The sequence below is a fragment of the Eptesicus fuscus genome, chromosome 21 (genome assembly GCF_027574615.1).
Source record: "Eptesicus fuscus isolate TK198812 chromosome 21, DD_ASM_mEF_20220401, whole genome shotgun sequence".
Lineage (NCBI taxonomy): Eukaryota > Metazoa > Chordata > Mammalia > Chiroptera > Vespertilionidae > Eptesicus > Eptesicus fuscus.
Window position 1 is genome coordinate 34,896,738 of NC_072493.1, and position 15,728 is coordinate 34,912,465.

A 15,728-nucleotide genomic window follows, 5' to 3' on the forward strand; every position below is an offset into this window, starting at 1 on the left:
CCACTGATCTCCAAGTACCTACTCAAAGGAAAGTGAAGAAATATGTGCAGAGCATGAAAAGCACTAGGTGTGTGGTGGCATATGAATTGGGTATTTGATTTCTGACTTTTATATTTCAGAGACACAAGGAAGCCTACCATTGCACTGTCTGCTGTAGGTGAGTGTATATTCCCCCTGTTTGTCTTTATTCTGTTTCTTCCATTCTTTCTCTCACATTGACTGTCCACACCCCATGTTTTATTGTGGCTAGATGGAATTTTAAGGCCCATATTGCAAGGGACTTGCTTCAGGTTGCTCTTAGAAGTTGGTCAGGACTATTGAGTTGTAGTCAGCAACTTATTTCAGGATGCAAGGACAGGAACCAAATTGATTTATTTTTAAACATTTTATTGCAGACAATTTTAAATGTGTATAAAAATAGAAGAAAGTGAAGTACCAGTTGTCAACGTACTGCCAGTTTTATTTCATCTTAACTCTACCCACTGCCCCACTCCCCCACCCGATCCTCTTTGGTGGGATTATTTTGAATTAAATCCCAGGTATTCTTTCATTTCATCAACAAATATTTCATTAAGTATTTTTTACAAGAAAAGAATCCTTTAAAAAACATAATTATATACTGTCAACATACCTAAAATATTAACAATAGCTTTTTATTACCATCATATACTTAAGCAGTATTCAAATTTCCCCAGCAGTCTGTCTGTCTCTCTTTCTCCTTTTTTACAATTATTTGAATCAGAATCCAAGTAAAGTCCATACTTGCAAATGGTTGATATACTTCTCATCTTTATTAATTGGTAGGGTTCTTCTCCTTTTCATTTTTTGGTTTGTTTTTCTTTTTCTGCAGTTTGTTTATTGAAGAAACCAGGTTGTTTGTCCTGTGGTTTCCCCACAATCTAGATGATGCTGATGTGTCCCCATGGTTTCATTTAATATGGAGGCACTGCGTCTTTGAAATCTGATCTACCTGTTTTCATTGCTCAGTTTAAATAAACTGTTGTTGGGATTCTGCACTGGGCTCTTGTGGAGGGTTCCTACCAGTTCCTGGGAGTTGAACTTGGATGTAGAACTGGTAAACCTTACTCACAGGGATGAAGCCTAACCATCAGGATTTTATTTTGGCATCAAGTACCTGTCACGAGGAGATGGAGCAGGCTCTTCTTACTCATTCTCTAGCTGATACGCTTTCTTACAAAAAAACTAGGTCTTTACCACTTATTCTTAGATGACTTAAGATGTCCTGTGTCTCAAGAAAAAACAAAAACAAACAAACAAAGAAACAAATATCCTCACCAAAACCAAGCAAGGATAACTCTGGGCCTTATTTCTATTTCCTGTTAGATTCTAAGTCCTTGCTTTATCTATCACATTTTCCAGACTTCTTGGATCAGGTTGCTCTTCAAAGCCCTGGATCTACTCTGGCATCACCCAAAGGGAGAGATGTCAAAGCAGAAATATCATGTGTTATCTGAGCAAGAACAAAAAGAGGTGGGAAGAAGGGCCATTGTTTGGTTCTTGTTTAACTTAACTTGATTATTTTTTATTTTTTTATTGATTTTTTACAGAGAGGGGAGAGGGATAGAGAGCTAGAAACATCGATGAGAGAGAAACATCGATCAGCCGCCTCCTGCACACCCCCCACTGGGGATGTGCCCGCAACCAAGATACATGCCCTTGACCGGAATCGAACCTGGGACCCTTCAGTCCACAGGCCGACGCTCTATCCACTGAGCCAAACCGGTTTCGGCTTAACTTGATTATTTTTAAGAGTCAGCTATCATTGCTGCTGTGTCCCCGTTTTTTCCATCTCTCAACCTCTTCTGCCATCTTACAGTGTGCTGCCTCTCTTAAGTAGCAGCTCTTTTGTCGTTGTTCTTTGTGTTTGCAGAGTGGGGAAGGCCTGAGTCCATACAGTGCCTGGGTGTTCCCTTTCCCTGACTCAGTGCAGGGCCAGTGGCCGTGTCTAACCACTGATGGGTTGGTGGAGGGGGGTGCACACAACCCTCTGAGGGCAGAATTGGGCAACACTGGAGCTTATTTTTCATCAGAGCTTTGTTTTGCCAACATTGTCCATAAAAAAGAAAGAAAGAAAGAAAGAAAGAAAGAAAGAAAGAAAGAAAGAAAGAAAGAAAAAGAAAGAAAGAAAGAAAGAAAGAAAGAAAGAAAGAAAGAAAGAAAGAAAAAAAGAAAGAAAGAAAACAAGGAAGGAGCAGGCATTGAGGTTGGGAATGCAATCCAGGTCATTGAGGTGATGAAGAGCCAGGTTGTGTGATGAATCAGTTACCAACCAGCAGAGCCACATTCAATGTCTGCTCTCTAAGAAACTGCATTTCCCTTCTGATGCTGCTCAGAGGTCCCCTGTAGATTTTTTCCCCCGAGTGAAGTTACCAGGTGACTCTGATCCTGTTCCCATGTGTTATTTAATTCATTTATTTTTTGGCTTTATTTTCTCTTTATGGTGGAGTTGGTGCATTTATAGAAACTTGAGGGATTCTGTGCTTATTTCAACCAGAGCTCGTTACCCAGCTCCCCTGGGTGTGCTATCCTCTGATTCCAAAGGTGTTGAGGTCAGCAGCTTTCTATCCTGATTTTTCTTTGCAGCGGGTGCCTCACAGGTCAAATGGAATAAAAAAAATGCTAATTGCCTTGCCACCAGTCATGATGGGGATGTACGGATATGGGACAAGCGGGTGAGTAATCTCTCTTTTCCCCCAGTTGGCCTTTAATCCCTCCCAGAGAATAAGACGAGGATGTTGTGAGTAGCAGGGCTTGTCTGAGAGTCTAGCGTGCCTGTGCTGTGTGGTAAATTGCCATTTTCAGATCACAGTACCAGATGATCTTTGCTTCCTGATCAAACTGGCATTGAAGGAAGGTAGGGAAAGTAGGAGGCATATGATCAGTGGTTAAGACAATGTACTTGGACTCAAGTTAGAGTCCCACTTTGCTGTCTCCTACTAGTAAGTATGATATCAGATGAGTCAGTAAACGTCTCCAAGCTTCCATTTCCTTATCTTTAAAGTAAAGTTGATAATAATAGTGAGTGTATCATTGAGGAGGTCAAGCCTGGGAGACCCAACACTATTCTAGGATAGGATGGTCAACTGCCCCAGATTGCAAAGCAAAAACCATTTGTTCTAGGACATATACCATCCTGGATATCTCTGGTGTAAATGACTGAGGTGCAGGGTACTCAGTTGCACAAATCTTCCCTTAGAAGCCTAGCTATCTCATCAGCCCCAAAAGAGCCTCAGACCATATATTCTCCCTTCAACAGCTCCTGTAACCGATAAGCAGGAAGAGGTGTGGGGTCCTAGACTGCTGTTGTAATGGAAAGTATGTAGGACGTTTGGTATGTTGACATGAGGGACAATAATGATGCAGGAAAGGGCCTCCCTGGTATCTAACTGCCAGACCATTGGGTAATGATGCTCCTGTAAGATCTGGGTTCTAATACCACTTCCTGCTCTGTGACGCCCTAGGCTGGAGGTCCTCAGCCTCTGTGGGGAGAACCTACTTTGAATTTTCCTGAAACTTGTTCAGGGTCTGTCCCAACTCCAGTGTTGCCTGTAAAGTCTTAGTTTTGCTTCTGGCTGCCCTACTCCCTTCCCTCTTAGCAGGGAATAAGGTCTTAACAGTAGCAGAGCGGAGAGGGAATGAAGCAGAGATTGGGGGTCTGCTGGACTGGGTGCCAGGACTGCTGGGGAAGTCACGTGCTGGCTGAAACTTCCTGCCTTAGTAGCTCTTAGGGGAGAAGGAGGCTTTATAAATAGAGATGGGACAGGTGTATCTTCCGTGTGTTTTTATCTGTCCCTTCAGTCTGTTAGTAGTCATTCTTTCACCCCCTTTATTTCTTCAATTGGTGATGGGGTTTATTCTTTTTGTCGCTAGCATAGCATTTAAATATAGTGAGTAGTTTAAATGAAATGTGTGGTTAAGTTCATTGTAGTACATCCCTATTTGCTATAGACTGTTTTCAGAGCCATAGGCAAAAGAAACACTTTGGTGTTTAGCCAGGAACTCTACCAAAACAGTATCTGTTCCTTATCTTTTTTTTTTTTTAAAGAATTATAAATTTATTAGGTCATCTGGGAAACCAGATGGGCTGAGCCCCCAAATGGCGCCAGCCTGTGTTCCTTATCTTGAAGTACATACGGCCAAACTGTTCCTTCCTAGACTTTTGATTGGTCCACTAATAACCCTGACTTCCCCCAGCAAGCCTTTTATCCATTGGTTTAAGGGGTTTATTTTTGGCTATTAATAACTTAAGACTTCTGCTGAGATGGACTGTAAAGCTTGTTCGTTTTATTTCTCTGGCACTTCTAGTGTCAGAGCAGCACTGGTGGCAGCCAGCCTCAGAGGCTTAAAAAAGTGCAGCATCAGTGGTGATGTTGGAGTTTATTATCAGTGTGACTGATAATACTTATGTTTGCTAAACATTTATGATGCACAGGCATTGTTCTAAGAACTTTATGTGCATTGGTTTATTTCTCTTTATAACTGGTCTTTAAAGTAGGTACTGTTGTGATCCCTGTTCTGCAGATGAGTAAACGTAGACACAGTTTGTTACTAGGATTTTAACCCAGGGAGGCTGATTCTGGAGACTGCACTAATACATGCTCTTTAGAGCAAGTATAAAAAGAAAATAATCATTCATAGTCCTGTTACCCAGAGACAAATGCTAACATTTTGATATTTTATTTTCTTCTGCATTTTCATGGTTTATCATATCATATATGTAGTTATGTATACTTTTTTCATTTAACATTACATTTTCCTCATGTTATAAACTCTAAGTATTAATTTTTCTGGAAATATTTATTTATTTTTTTTTGTTGTTAATCCTCATCGAAGGATATTTTTCTAATGATTTTTAGAGATAGTGGAAGGGAGTGGGAGAGACAGAAACATTGATGTGAGAGAGGCAAGTCGATTGGTTGCCTCCCGTATGTGCCTGGACTGGGAATTAAACCCACAACCTAGGTATGTGCCCTAACCAGAAATTGAACCCCCAACCTTTTGGTGTACAGGATGATGCTGCAAGAAACTGAGTCCCCTGGCCAGCGCTCTAAATATAACTTAAAAAACAAATGTTATTATTGCTTTCAGAGAGAGATAGAAACATCAGTAATGAGAGAGAATCATCAATTGGCTGCCTCCTGCATGCTCCCCACAAGGGATCGAACCCCCCAACCCAGGCATGTGCTTTGACCAGGAATCGAACCTTGACCTCCCCGTTCATAGGCCGACGCCCAACCACTGAGCAGCACCGGCTAGGCTCTAAGTATAATGTATCAGAAAGCTGTACTACAATTGATTTAAAAATTTCAATTATTCCCCACTTACTATTTGTATTGTTTCTGGTTTTCTGATATTCCATGTAATACCAAGATGAACATCTTTTGTATCCAAAGCTTTCTGTGAGTTTGGAATATTCCCTTGAGAAAGGAAAATTTTAAGTCTCTTGATAAAATTTGTCAAATCCCCCCCTCCAAAAAGAAAAAGGTTTTGGTATTTTATATATACACGAGCAGTGATATATGCAGACTGCATTGAGTATTATTTACAGGTATCTTCTAATTTGATAGCTTAAACATATTTTAATTTATTGTTTGAGGTTTCCTTTTGAGCTTGTTCATTTTTATATGCTTACTAGAGGCACAGGGGCAGGGGGGTGTCCCTCAGCCCAGCCTGCACCCTCTCCAATCTGGGATCCCTCTCACAATCCAGGACTGCTGGCTCCCAACTGCTCGCCTGCCTGCCTTCCTGATTGCCCCTAACTGCTTTTGCCTGCCAGCCTGATCACCCCCTAACCACTCCCATGCCAGCCTGATTGATGTCTAACTGCTCCCCTGCCAGCCTGTTTGCACCCAACTTCCCTCCTCTGCCGAACTGGTCACCCCTAACTGCCCTCCCCTGCAAACTTGATTGCCCCCAACTGCCCTCTCTTGCAGGCCTGGTACCTCCCAAATGCCCTCCCCTGCTGACCATCTTGTGGTGGCCATCTTGTGTCCACATGGGGGCAGGATCTTTGACCACATGGGGGTAGCCATATTGTGTGTTGGAGTGATGGTCAATCTGTATATTACTCTTTTATTAGATAGGATAGAGGCCTGGTGCAGGGGTGGGGGCCAGCTGGTTTGCCCTGAAGGGTGTCCCGGATCAGGGTGGGGGTTCCCTTGGGGCATGGGGCGGCCTGATCGAGGGGCCTTTGGTGGTTTGCAGGCCAGCCACGCCCCCTGGCGACCCAAGCGGAGGCCCTGGTACCTGGAATTTATTTACCTTCTACAATTGAAACTTTGTAGCCTGGAGCGGAGCCAAGCCTCCTGCTCGCTCCGTGGCCAGCAGCCATTTCTGTTGGGACTTAAGTATCTTCTATAATTGAAACTTTGTAGCCTTAAGTGGAGGCCTGGGCGGGCCAGGGTATGAGGAAAGCTTTGCTTCTTCCATTGCCGGGGGCAACCCTAGCCTCCTGCTCTTTCCAGCTCTGTGGCTGCCGCCATTTCTATTTGGATTTGTTTACCTTCTATAATTGAAACTTTGTAGCCTTGAGTGGAGGCTTAGGCCGGCAAGGGCAGGTGGAAAGCTTGGCTTCCTCTGTTGCCTGGGAAACCCAAGCCTCCCTCCTGCTCTCTGTGGCTTTAGCCATCTTGGTTGGGTTTATTTGCATACTCGCTCTGATTGGCTGGTGGGCGTGGCTGGTGGGTGTAGAGGAGTGATGGTTAATTTGCATATTACCCTTTTATTAGGTAGGATTAATTGTGTATTGTTTTCTTTTGTGTTGTGTGTTCATTCTCTTCTGGGTTCTTGGTCACATTAATATTGGAAGTTTTTAGGATTGACATTGGATCTGTTTGGACATCACAGCCCCTCTTCTTGGGTGATTGTGAGGAAGGGGAGCAAGAATTGCAGACCATAATTCTTTTTTTTTTTTTAATATATTTTATTGATTTTTTACAGAGAGGAAAGGAGAGGGTCAGAGAGCTAGAAACATCGATGAGAGAGAAACATTGACCAGCTGCCTCCTGCACACCTCCTACTGGGGATGTGCCTGCAACCAATGTACATGCCCTTGACCGGAATCGAACCTGGGACCTTTCAGTCCGCAGACCGACGCTCTATCCACTGAGCCAAACCGGTTTCGGCTGCAGACCATAATTCTAAAGGGGAAAAGCCCCCACTATCTCGTATCCTTCATGAAAGCCAGTCAGGGCTGGAGCAGAAAGAGAATAGGCTCCCAGAGCCATATACAGAGCATGGGTGAAGGAGAGCAGGATAAGTGTTGTTGTTTGTTATAAACAAAACAGTCATTTCTTAAAGATAGAGACGGTATCTAGCATTTTTATATCCCTGCTCATCACCCTGCAGACTATGTGGTAGACTCGATTTTTTTCTAAATAAACAATACTATGTGCTGGTCTTTTGCAGAAACCTAGCACAGCAGTGGAATATCTAGCAGCCCATCTGTCCAAAATCCACGGCCTGGACTGGCATCCAGACAGCGAGCACATTCTTGCTACCTCCAGTCAAGATAATTCCGTCAAGGTGAGTGGTACCCCAGTGGGGAAGTTGGGGAGCTGTGTCTGGGAGGCATCAGTTTGTGTTTGGGAGGTAGCATTTTCTTCTGAAGGAAGTATGTTGGCGCAGTCTGTGTGTTTCAGGGGTGCATGTGCTTGTTGGGGAGCTGAGCAAGTAAACCTGGTTATGTAGACTAGTAGGAGTGATATAATAGCATATCTATATATATACACGGTATAAAAGCCCAGAGACCAGAATGGCAGAATGACCAGAATGACCGGTGGCTATGACGCGTACTGCAGCAGCCAACCAGCCTAATCCAGGCCCTGATTGCCCCCCCCTACCGGCTGGCTCCACTCCCAATCGGCCCCCAACACCCCTATCGGAGGTGGGGCCAGCTGACCAACCACCTGCCACCCCTCCCCCTGACCAGCCCCGCCCCCGACCGGCCCCCAATGCCCCAATTGGGGGCGGGGCCAGCTGGCAACTGCCTGCAGCCCTTTGCACCCCCTCCAGCCCAGCCTGATGGTCCCCTTTGGGGCAGGCTGGCCAAACCCCACCTGTGCATGAATTCATGCATCGGGCCTCTAGTATCTGATATGATCCTGGACTTTATTCCTTTCTCCTTGTGAAAGGAAGTCAGAAACAAAAGCATTTAGAAAGGAAAAGAAGTTTACTTACAAAGAAGTTGCCAGGAAGTCAGATTTCAGAAGGACTGGCTCAGCAAAGAAAAAGCACGGCAGACATATAAGGAAAGGAGAAAAACCCACAGAATTGTTAAAGTTATCAAGTTTACCATTAGTCTATCTGGGGTGGAAAAACAGCAGTTTTCTTACATGACTATTATAAAATTATGACATCTTCAGACATCAGCATTGCAGAAGTCAGGAATAGAGTTGTTTTATTAGAGATTCTTTAACTTACAGGAAATGCTCAAGGTTCATGTGTTTGGGTGACTCTATTATTTTTGGTTTATCTCAGAGTGTAGTGTTTCTTATTGTTTGTTTTTCTTCTCTAACTGTGACATGTGATATGTGTGCCCCCTTATTCAAAAGGATGCAGGGCACCGAGTCAGCTTCGCTCTACAGTTCCTCCTTGTGGTCAGGCCTCTGCCTGGAAGGTCAGAGATTTAACCACAGAAATTTGCTTAGCAATTTTGTGATTCAGCATCATTAATTTAATGCTTTGCTTTATTTTCATAGGCATGCTTGTCTTTTTGGTATGGTTAGCAAAACTAAAACCATACATACACTAAGGCTTGAAAGTTAACTTCTCTCTTGAGGTTTGTAAATCCCCCAGGGTTGTAATTTATGTTTATGTGCCAGAAGTGGTTTTCTTGTTTCTTTGTTTTAGATTTGGATTTTTGTCCCCCATCCCCTCCAGATCAGCTTGTCTTCCAAGTTCAGGAACCAGAAACCAACCAATTCACCTCTGCCTCTATCTTTGAGGTCCCCAAGTTTGTCATTGTTCATTGACATTTTTACTAGGTGTGAGGCTGAGATTCCATAGGCAATAAAGCAGATAACAGGCAAGGTCCACGTGTGAAACACAGTCCTTGTTCCTTACCCATAGGTTTAGCTTATGAATTAAATGAAATTTTTGGCAAGGTACTTATTTATTCCACTATATTCTGGTAAGAAGGAAGACAGTTTTTATTGAATGTATATACTGAGTGGCCAGATTATTATGACCTCTGAACACATAATAATCTGGCCACTCAGTGTGTGTGTGTGTGTGTGTGTGTGTGTGTGTGTGTGAGAGAGAGAGAGAGAGAGAGAGAGAGAGGGGCCCGGTGCATGAATTCGTGCATGGGGGAGGGGACATGGGCAGTTGGCCAGCCTGCCTTCTGGTTGAACTCCTGGTCAAGGGGACAATTTGCATATTAGCCTTTTATTATATAGGATATACACTGAGTGGCCAGATTATTATGCATTCAGAGGTCATAATAATCTGGCCACTCAGTGTATAAATAACATAATTAAAAAGTAAAATAATTTAGAGGCACACTGTATAATATTCAACCATTATTTTTACTAATTTTAGATAAGGATGAGTATGTCATTTCCCCCCCTACACAATCATTTTCTTACATTTACCTGACAATTTATTAGCTTATAATTTGTATTTTTAGTTTCTGAATTCTCTGGGATCAGCTGGAACAAGCATTGAATGAGTGTTTCACTTCAGTTTGTAAATTGTTAACCGTAAAACTCTTGAATTAAAAAGTGGGAAATGGCCCTAACCGGTTTGGCTCAGTGGATAGAGCGTCAGCCTGCGGACTCAGGGGGTCTCAGGTTCGATTCCGGTCAAGGGCATGTGCCTTGGTTGTGGGCACATCCCCAGTGGGGAGTGTGCAGGAGGCAGCTGATCGATGTTTATCTCTCTCATCAGTGTTTCTGACTCTCTATCCCTCTCCCTTCCTCTCTGTAAAAAATCAATAAAATATATTTTAAAAAAAGAAGGGAAATGATTTTTTAAAGGATTTTTCTTATATAGCCATTAAAAATAGAACATTAACCACAATGAAATTGGTTTTTTCCTGATCTCGGTTTAAGCAGTCTATTTCAGAAAATTGCCTTAGACTGAGTCCTGGAAATCCAAGCACGGTCCTTTGGGTACATTCTGAGAGATGAGTGTTTGGCTATGGATCAAGGTCAGCCTTATTGAGAATCTGTACTCCTGAGGCTATTCAAGAACCTGATTCTTTCCTTCTTGATTGAAACCTTTCTTATAGTTCTTCAGAAAACATCCTTTCTGATCTGTAGCTTATAGCTGGGGCCCTTTGGCAGTGGTAAGAGAAAAGCAGAAATCGCCTGAGGATGGGAGGACTGCATGGCTCTTATTAATGTATTATAATAACCAACTCTATCAGAGAGAAACATAGAGAAGACCTCTAGTCACATGTAATATGTGACCATGTCATAAGACTCTATCACTGATTGCCTTGAGAATAAGAATTTGTTATGAACAGTGAGGACTTTTGTCAGCTCTCCTGGGTCCTCCCATTTATCCCATCAATGGTATGTTATAATTGTCATCAACTGTTGACTATATTTAAACCTAGAAGCAAAATCATTTTTTTTAAAAAAAGGATTAATTTTGTTAATTGTCATGCCAATCTTTGTTTCTAACCTGAAAAGTATACAACTGAAATGCATTCATGGTAATAATATTTTAGTTGTAGATAATTAACCCAGGGAGGCGGAACTTCTCTTTCACTTGCTAGTTTTTTCATTATGGTGGACTTGATAGCATGAAATCATTGTATTGAGCTAATTAAAAATCTGGAGAATGCCAAGCCTATCTAATATTTCTAGTTTCCCTTCTTTTATAAGTTGACGGAGTAAGTTATAGTTTACCTTATGGCCATCTGGGAAACCCAAAAGCAGTTTAGATGGAAAAGACATCTTAACAATTTTATAAGTTTGAATATGGGGCCTGGATTTGGCAAAAAAGAGTTGTCAGAAGAAACAAGAATTATTGCATGCTATGCCTTTATAGTTAAACTCTCCCTAATCCCTAACTTCTAACAACCATGGATCCGTTCTCCATCATTATAGTTTTGTGTTTTGCAAATGTCATTAAAATGGAATCATGTAGTATGTAACTTTTTGAGGATGGCTTCTTTCATTCAGTGTAACATCTTTAAGATTTGTCCACGTTGTTTGAAGAATCAATAGTTCTGTCCTGGCCTGTGCACTTAAGGGTTGCGGGTTTGATATCCTGTCAAGGGCACATATCTGAGTTCCTGGTTCGATCCCCAGCCCTGGTTGGGGTGTGTGCAGAAGGCAACTAATCAATGTGTGTCTCTCTCACATTGATGTTTCTCTCTCTCCCTCCTTCCCTTCTACTCTCTCTAAAAATCAGTGGAAAAAATATACTCAAGTAAGGATTAATTTTAAAAAATCAATAGTTCTGATACTTTTTACTGCTGAGTAATAATCCATTGTATGGATATCCTACAATTTATTATCTCTTGACCCATTTGATAACATTTGGGCTGTTTCCAGTTTTTGGTGGTTGCAAATAGAGCTGCTATAACCATACATTTATAGATTTTTTTGTGAATAGAAATTTTCAGTTTTCTAGGATAAATATGTAGGAGTGGGATCACTGGGTCTTATGGTAGGTGTGCATATAACTTTTAAAGAAACTGCAAAACTGTTTTCCAGAGTGGCTTCTGTCTGTTTTTGAAAATAATTTCTTAATACCTCAATAATTCAGAGTTTCACTCTTGGTCCTCCTGCCATGGTGCTTTGCCATTTTCTGCTCTCATGACGAGTGCTGCACTCCAAGTATATTTGTCTCTCCATTGCAAGCACAGGTATCATCTCTAAGGGAGAGTTTGTATCTGGCTCACTTTGTATAACTGCAACTTCAAGTCCCATACCTTCCATGTAGGTGTGGGTGAATGAGTGGGTTGGTGTGCGCGCAGATAGTTGCATAGCCACCTTTTTCCTGTGTGACCTTGGGCAAGTTCCACAGGTTAGTAATTTTAGCTTCTCCGTTTGCAAAAGAGATTGATAACACTCATTGTATGGTTGTTGTAAAGATTTAATGGGATAAAAACTCAAAAGCTCTAAACATTTGTCTGAAATGCAATAAGTAGTCAGTACATTGCAGCTATTGTTGTTAGTTAAATTACTTGTGAAAGTGATAAAGGGTGAAAACATGCCACTCTTACCTTTCAGCTGAGAATGTTGTTTAATAGGCAGGCTGACAGTGATCTGCCCCAGCGTGGTCCTCATGAAGTCCGAAAATTCTCCGGTAATGGTTCTAAGTGTGAAGGCGAGGCTTTATTTGTGTCTCTGCAACAGTAGCATGGCATGGGGGTGACTGGAATGCACTATTGAAATGTATCTTTAGAGAGCAGTCGCCAGCCTTTTGGACTTCTTGGACCACCAGTGGTTTGTGGACCACCGGTTGGCGACTGCTGCTTTAGAGGACAAAACAATGAGTTCAAAGGCTGTTTGTATTTCAATAGTTGAGTTTTTTAATGGCATTTATTTCACAAATTATCTTTCTTTTTTTCTTTCTTCCAGTTCTGGGATTACCGCCAGCCTCGGAAATACCTCAATATTCTCCCTTGCCAGGTGCCTGTCTGGAAGGCCAGATACACTGTGAGTGTGACACCTGTCTCGTGTTCCAGCCTCTTTATGAGGCAGTTTTCTCTTTCTGTCTTGATTTAGGGGTGGGACAAAGGTGGTCATGCCGGTATAAAAGATGTTATCCACTTAAAAATTTACCCTTGGGCCCTGGACAGTGTGGCTCAGTTGATTGGTATGCCATCCCATATTCCAGAAAGTGGCAGGTTCGATTCCCAGTCAGGGCACATACCAGGTTGTGGGTTCCATCCCCAGTCAGGGCACGTACAGGAGGCAACTGATCAGTGTTTCTTGCTCACATTGATGTCTCTCTCTCTAACATTGATGTTTCTCTCTCCAATTAAAAATAATTTTTAAAAATTTAAAAATTTACTGTTGGAATGTTGGGTAAGAATCTGTACTAGAATTGCTAACCATAGCTAGACTGGGAAGGTGGTCCTAGAAGCCAGGGAAGAGGGTTAGATGGAAGCAGAGGGTGGAGAGGCTTGTGGTCAGTGGATTGTGATGGAAAGAAGTCTGGCTTTAGATTCAGAAGACCTGGGTTTTGGGCCCAGCAATGCCACTTAATTCCCCCCCCCCCCCATCTTTTATTGAGCTATAATCTCTATATATAAAAGCCTAAGCAACCAAACGACTGAATGACTGGTCGCTGGGACGCACACTGACCACCAGAGGATAGACGCTCAACGCACAGGATCGGGCTCCCTCCTGTCTGGATCGGGCCTGTGGGGATCAGGCCGAAACTGGCTATCCAACATCCCCCGAGGGGTCCTGGATTGCAAGAGGGTGCAAGCCAGGCCGAGGGACCCCATCAGTGCACGAATCAGTGAACCAGGCCTCTTGTTGATATATAACATTGTGCAAGTTCAAGTTGCACAATGTGTTAATTTGATACACTTATATGTTGCAAAACAGTTATCACCATAGCATTAGCTAACACCTCCATCACATAATTACCATTTCTTTTTTGTGATGAGAACATGCAAGATTTACTCTCTTAGCAACTTTCAAGTATGTAATATGGTGTTACTAACTTTAATCACTCTGCTGTATATTAGATCCCCAGAACTTAATCATTTATAACTGGAAGTTTGTACCCTCTGACCAACTTTCCTCTTCTTCCCTCTCCTCAGCCCTGTAATTGATATTTTACTTGGTGTTTCTATGAGTTCAGTCTTTTAAGATTCTACATATAAGTAATATCATACAGTATTTGTCTTTCTCTGACTTATTTTACTTAGCATAATGCCCTCAAGGTTTATCTACATTGTGGTAAATGGCAGGATTTCCTTCTTTCTCATGGAAATTGTGTGTGTGTGTCTCATATTTTTATCATTCACCATTGATGGACACTTAGGTTGTTTCCACATTTTGGCTATTGTGACTAGTGCCTCAATGAGACATTTAATATTTGTGTGGCCTTTGGCAAGCCATTGGTGTTTTTGAGCAATAGTTTTCTCCTTTGTAAAATATGAATAATAATTTTTACAATGCCTTCCTTTTTTTTTTTTTTTTAAATATATTTTATTGATTTTTTTACAGAGAGGAAGAGAGAGGGATAGAGAGTTAGAAACATCGATGAGAGAGAAACATCGATCAGCTGCCTCCTGCACACCCCCTACTGGGGATGTGCCCGCAACCAAGGTACATGCCCTTGACCGGAATCGAACCTGGGACCCTGGAGTCCGCAGGCCGACGCTCTATCCACTGAGCCAAACCGGTTTTGGCTGCCTTCCTTTTTTATTGTGATAACATTCACCATTTTAAAATGTGCAATTCAGTGGCATTTAGTATATCCACAATATGCCTTCCTTTTGAAAAATCATATATGAAAATGCTTTATAAATCATAAAGTACCATGAATATAAGGGGTAGGATATTATCAACATTCCAACCATTTTTTCATTGCCACATTGATAGCTGCTGGTCAGAGGTAATGTATTTCTCTTACAGTCAATTTGAAAGGGAGGATAGGGATGAATAAAGCTACTTTTATACATTAGACTGTCACCCTGGGGCATTGTGGAGCATAGAGGATAATTGGGTATTAAGTTGCTTTTGCATTTGGGAACACTTGTCAGCAGCAGATGTTGACAACAACAGATGTTCTTTTTTTTAAAAAAAATATATATTTTATTGATTTTTTTTTTAGAGAGAGAGGAAGGGAGAGGGAGAGAGGGATTGCCCTTGGCCAGGAACCGACTTAGCAACCTCCTCCTGGTGCGCAGAATGACACCCAACTAACTAAGTCACACCAGTCAAGGCAGATGTTCTTATGAATAGAAATTTCTCTGGATTAATATGTTTGCTTAAAAAACAAACAGAGAAGTCTAGAAGTGCTGCCAGGAGGGGAGGTAGAGATAAATGTGCTCTAGGTGGTGATGGTTTATTCTGTAAAGACCAGTGTCTAATCATCAATCAAATGGGCCCCCTAGCTGCCTGGCAGATTGGGTGTTGATAAGTAAAATCTGTCAGACCTCAAACTAAATGGGAGGTTTTTTTTGAATAGCTGTAATATCTGGGGCAGTGGGAAGGTTATGGTTCACGTGGTGCATTTCCTGGAGACAGGAATTGTGCTTGCTGCTCCGGGCTTTTCCCCATTGTGCCTTGAATGCTCACTCTGGGAAGGCGCTCAGTAACTCGTGAAAGAGCTCGGGGAGAGTAGCTAGGATATGAAACAGTGTGTTCCCCTGTGCAACAGTCAGAGCCATATTTTACTTTTTTTTTCTTTTAAAATGTAGTCATATGGTAATAATAATTTTTTTTAATATATTTTATTGATTTTTCACAGAGAGGAAGGGAGAGGGATAGAGAGTCAGAAACATCAAAGAGAGAGAGACATAGACCAGCTGCCTCCTGCACACCCCCCACCGGGGACGTGCCCGTAACCAATGCACATGCCCTTGACCGGAATCGAACCCGGGACCCTCCAGTCCGAAGACTGACGCTCTATCCACTGAGCCAAACCGGTTTTGGCAGAGCCATATTTTAGAATATTTTCAAAGTTCTTCAAGTATTTGGCTTAGCTTTATTTTATTTTTAAAATATATTTTTATTGATTTCAGAGAGGAAGGGAGAGGGAGAGAGAGGTAGAAACATTAATGA

General features: G+C 42.1%; 2 protein-coding genes across 2 annotated transcripts in view; one reads left to right on the plus strand and one right to left on the minus strand.

The window, feature by feature from the left end:
• ZFP1 (ZFP1 zinc finger protein) overlaps positions 1-15,728 on the minus strand; it is an 837,904-nt gene that overhangs the window by 181,440 nt on the left and 640,736 nt on the right. The window lies entirely within an intron of this gene.
• Positions 1-15,728, plus strand: part of WDR59 (WD repeat domain 59) — a 73,614-nt gene that overhangs the window by 16,966 nt on the left and 40,920 nt on the right. Inside the window, exons 6-9 of the mRNA XM_008139662.3 lie at positions 120-157; positions 2,605-2,693; positions 7,429-7,545; positions 12,561-12,638. Coding sequence (XP_008137884.2) covers positions 120-157; positions 2,605-2,693; positions 7,429-7,545; positions 12,561-12,638 — 322 coding nt within the window. The remainder of the gene's footprint in view (positions 1-119; positions 158-2,604; positions 2,694-7,428; positions 7,546-12,560; positions 12,639-15,728) is intronic.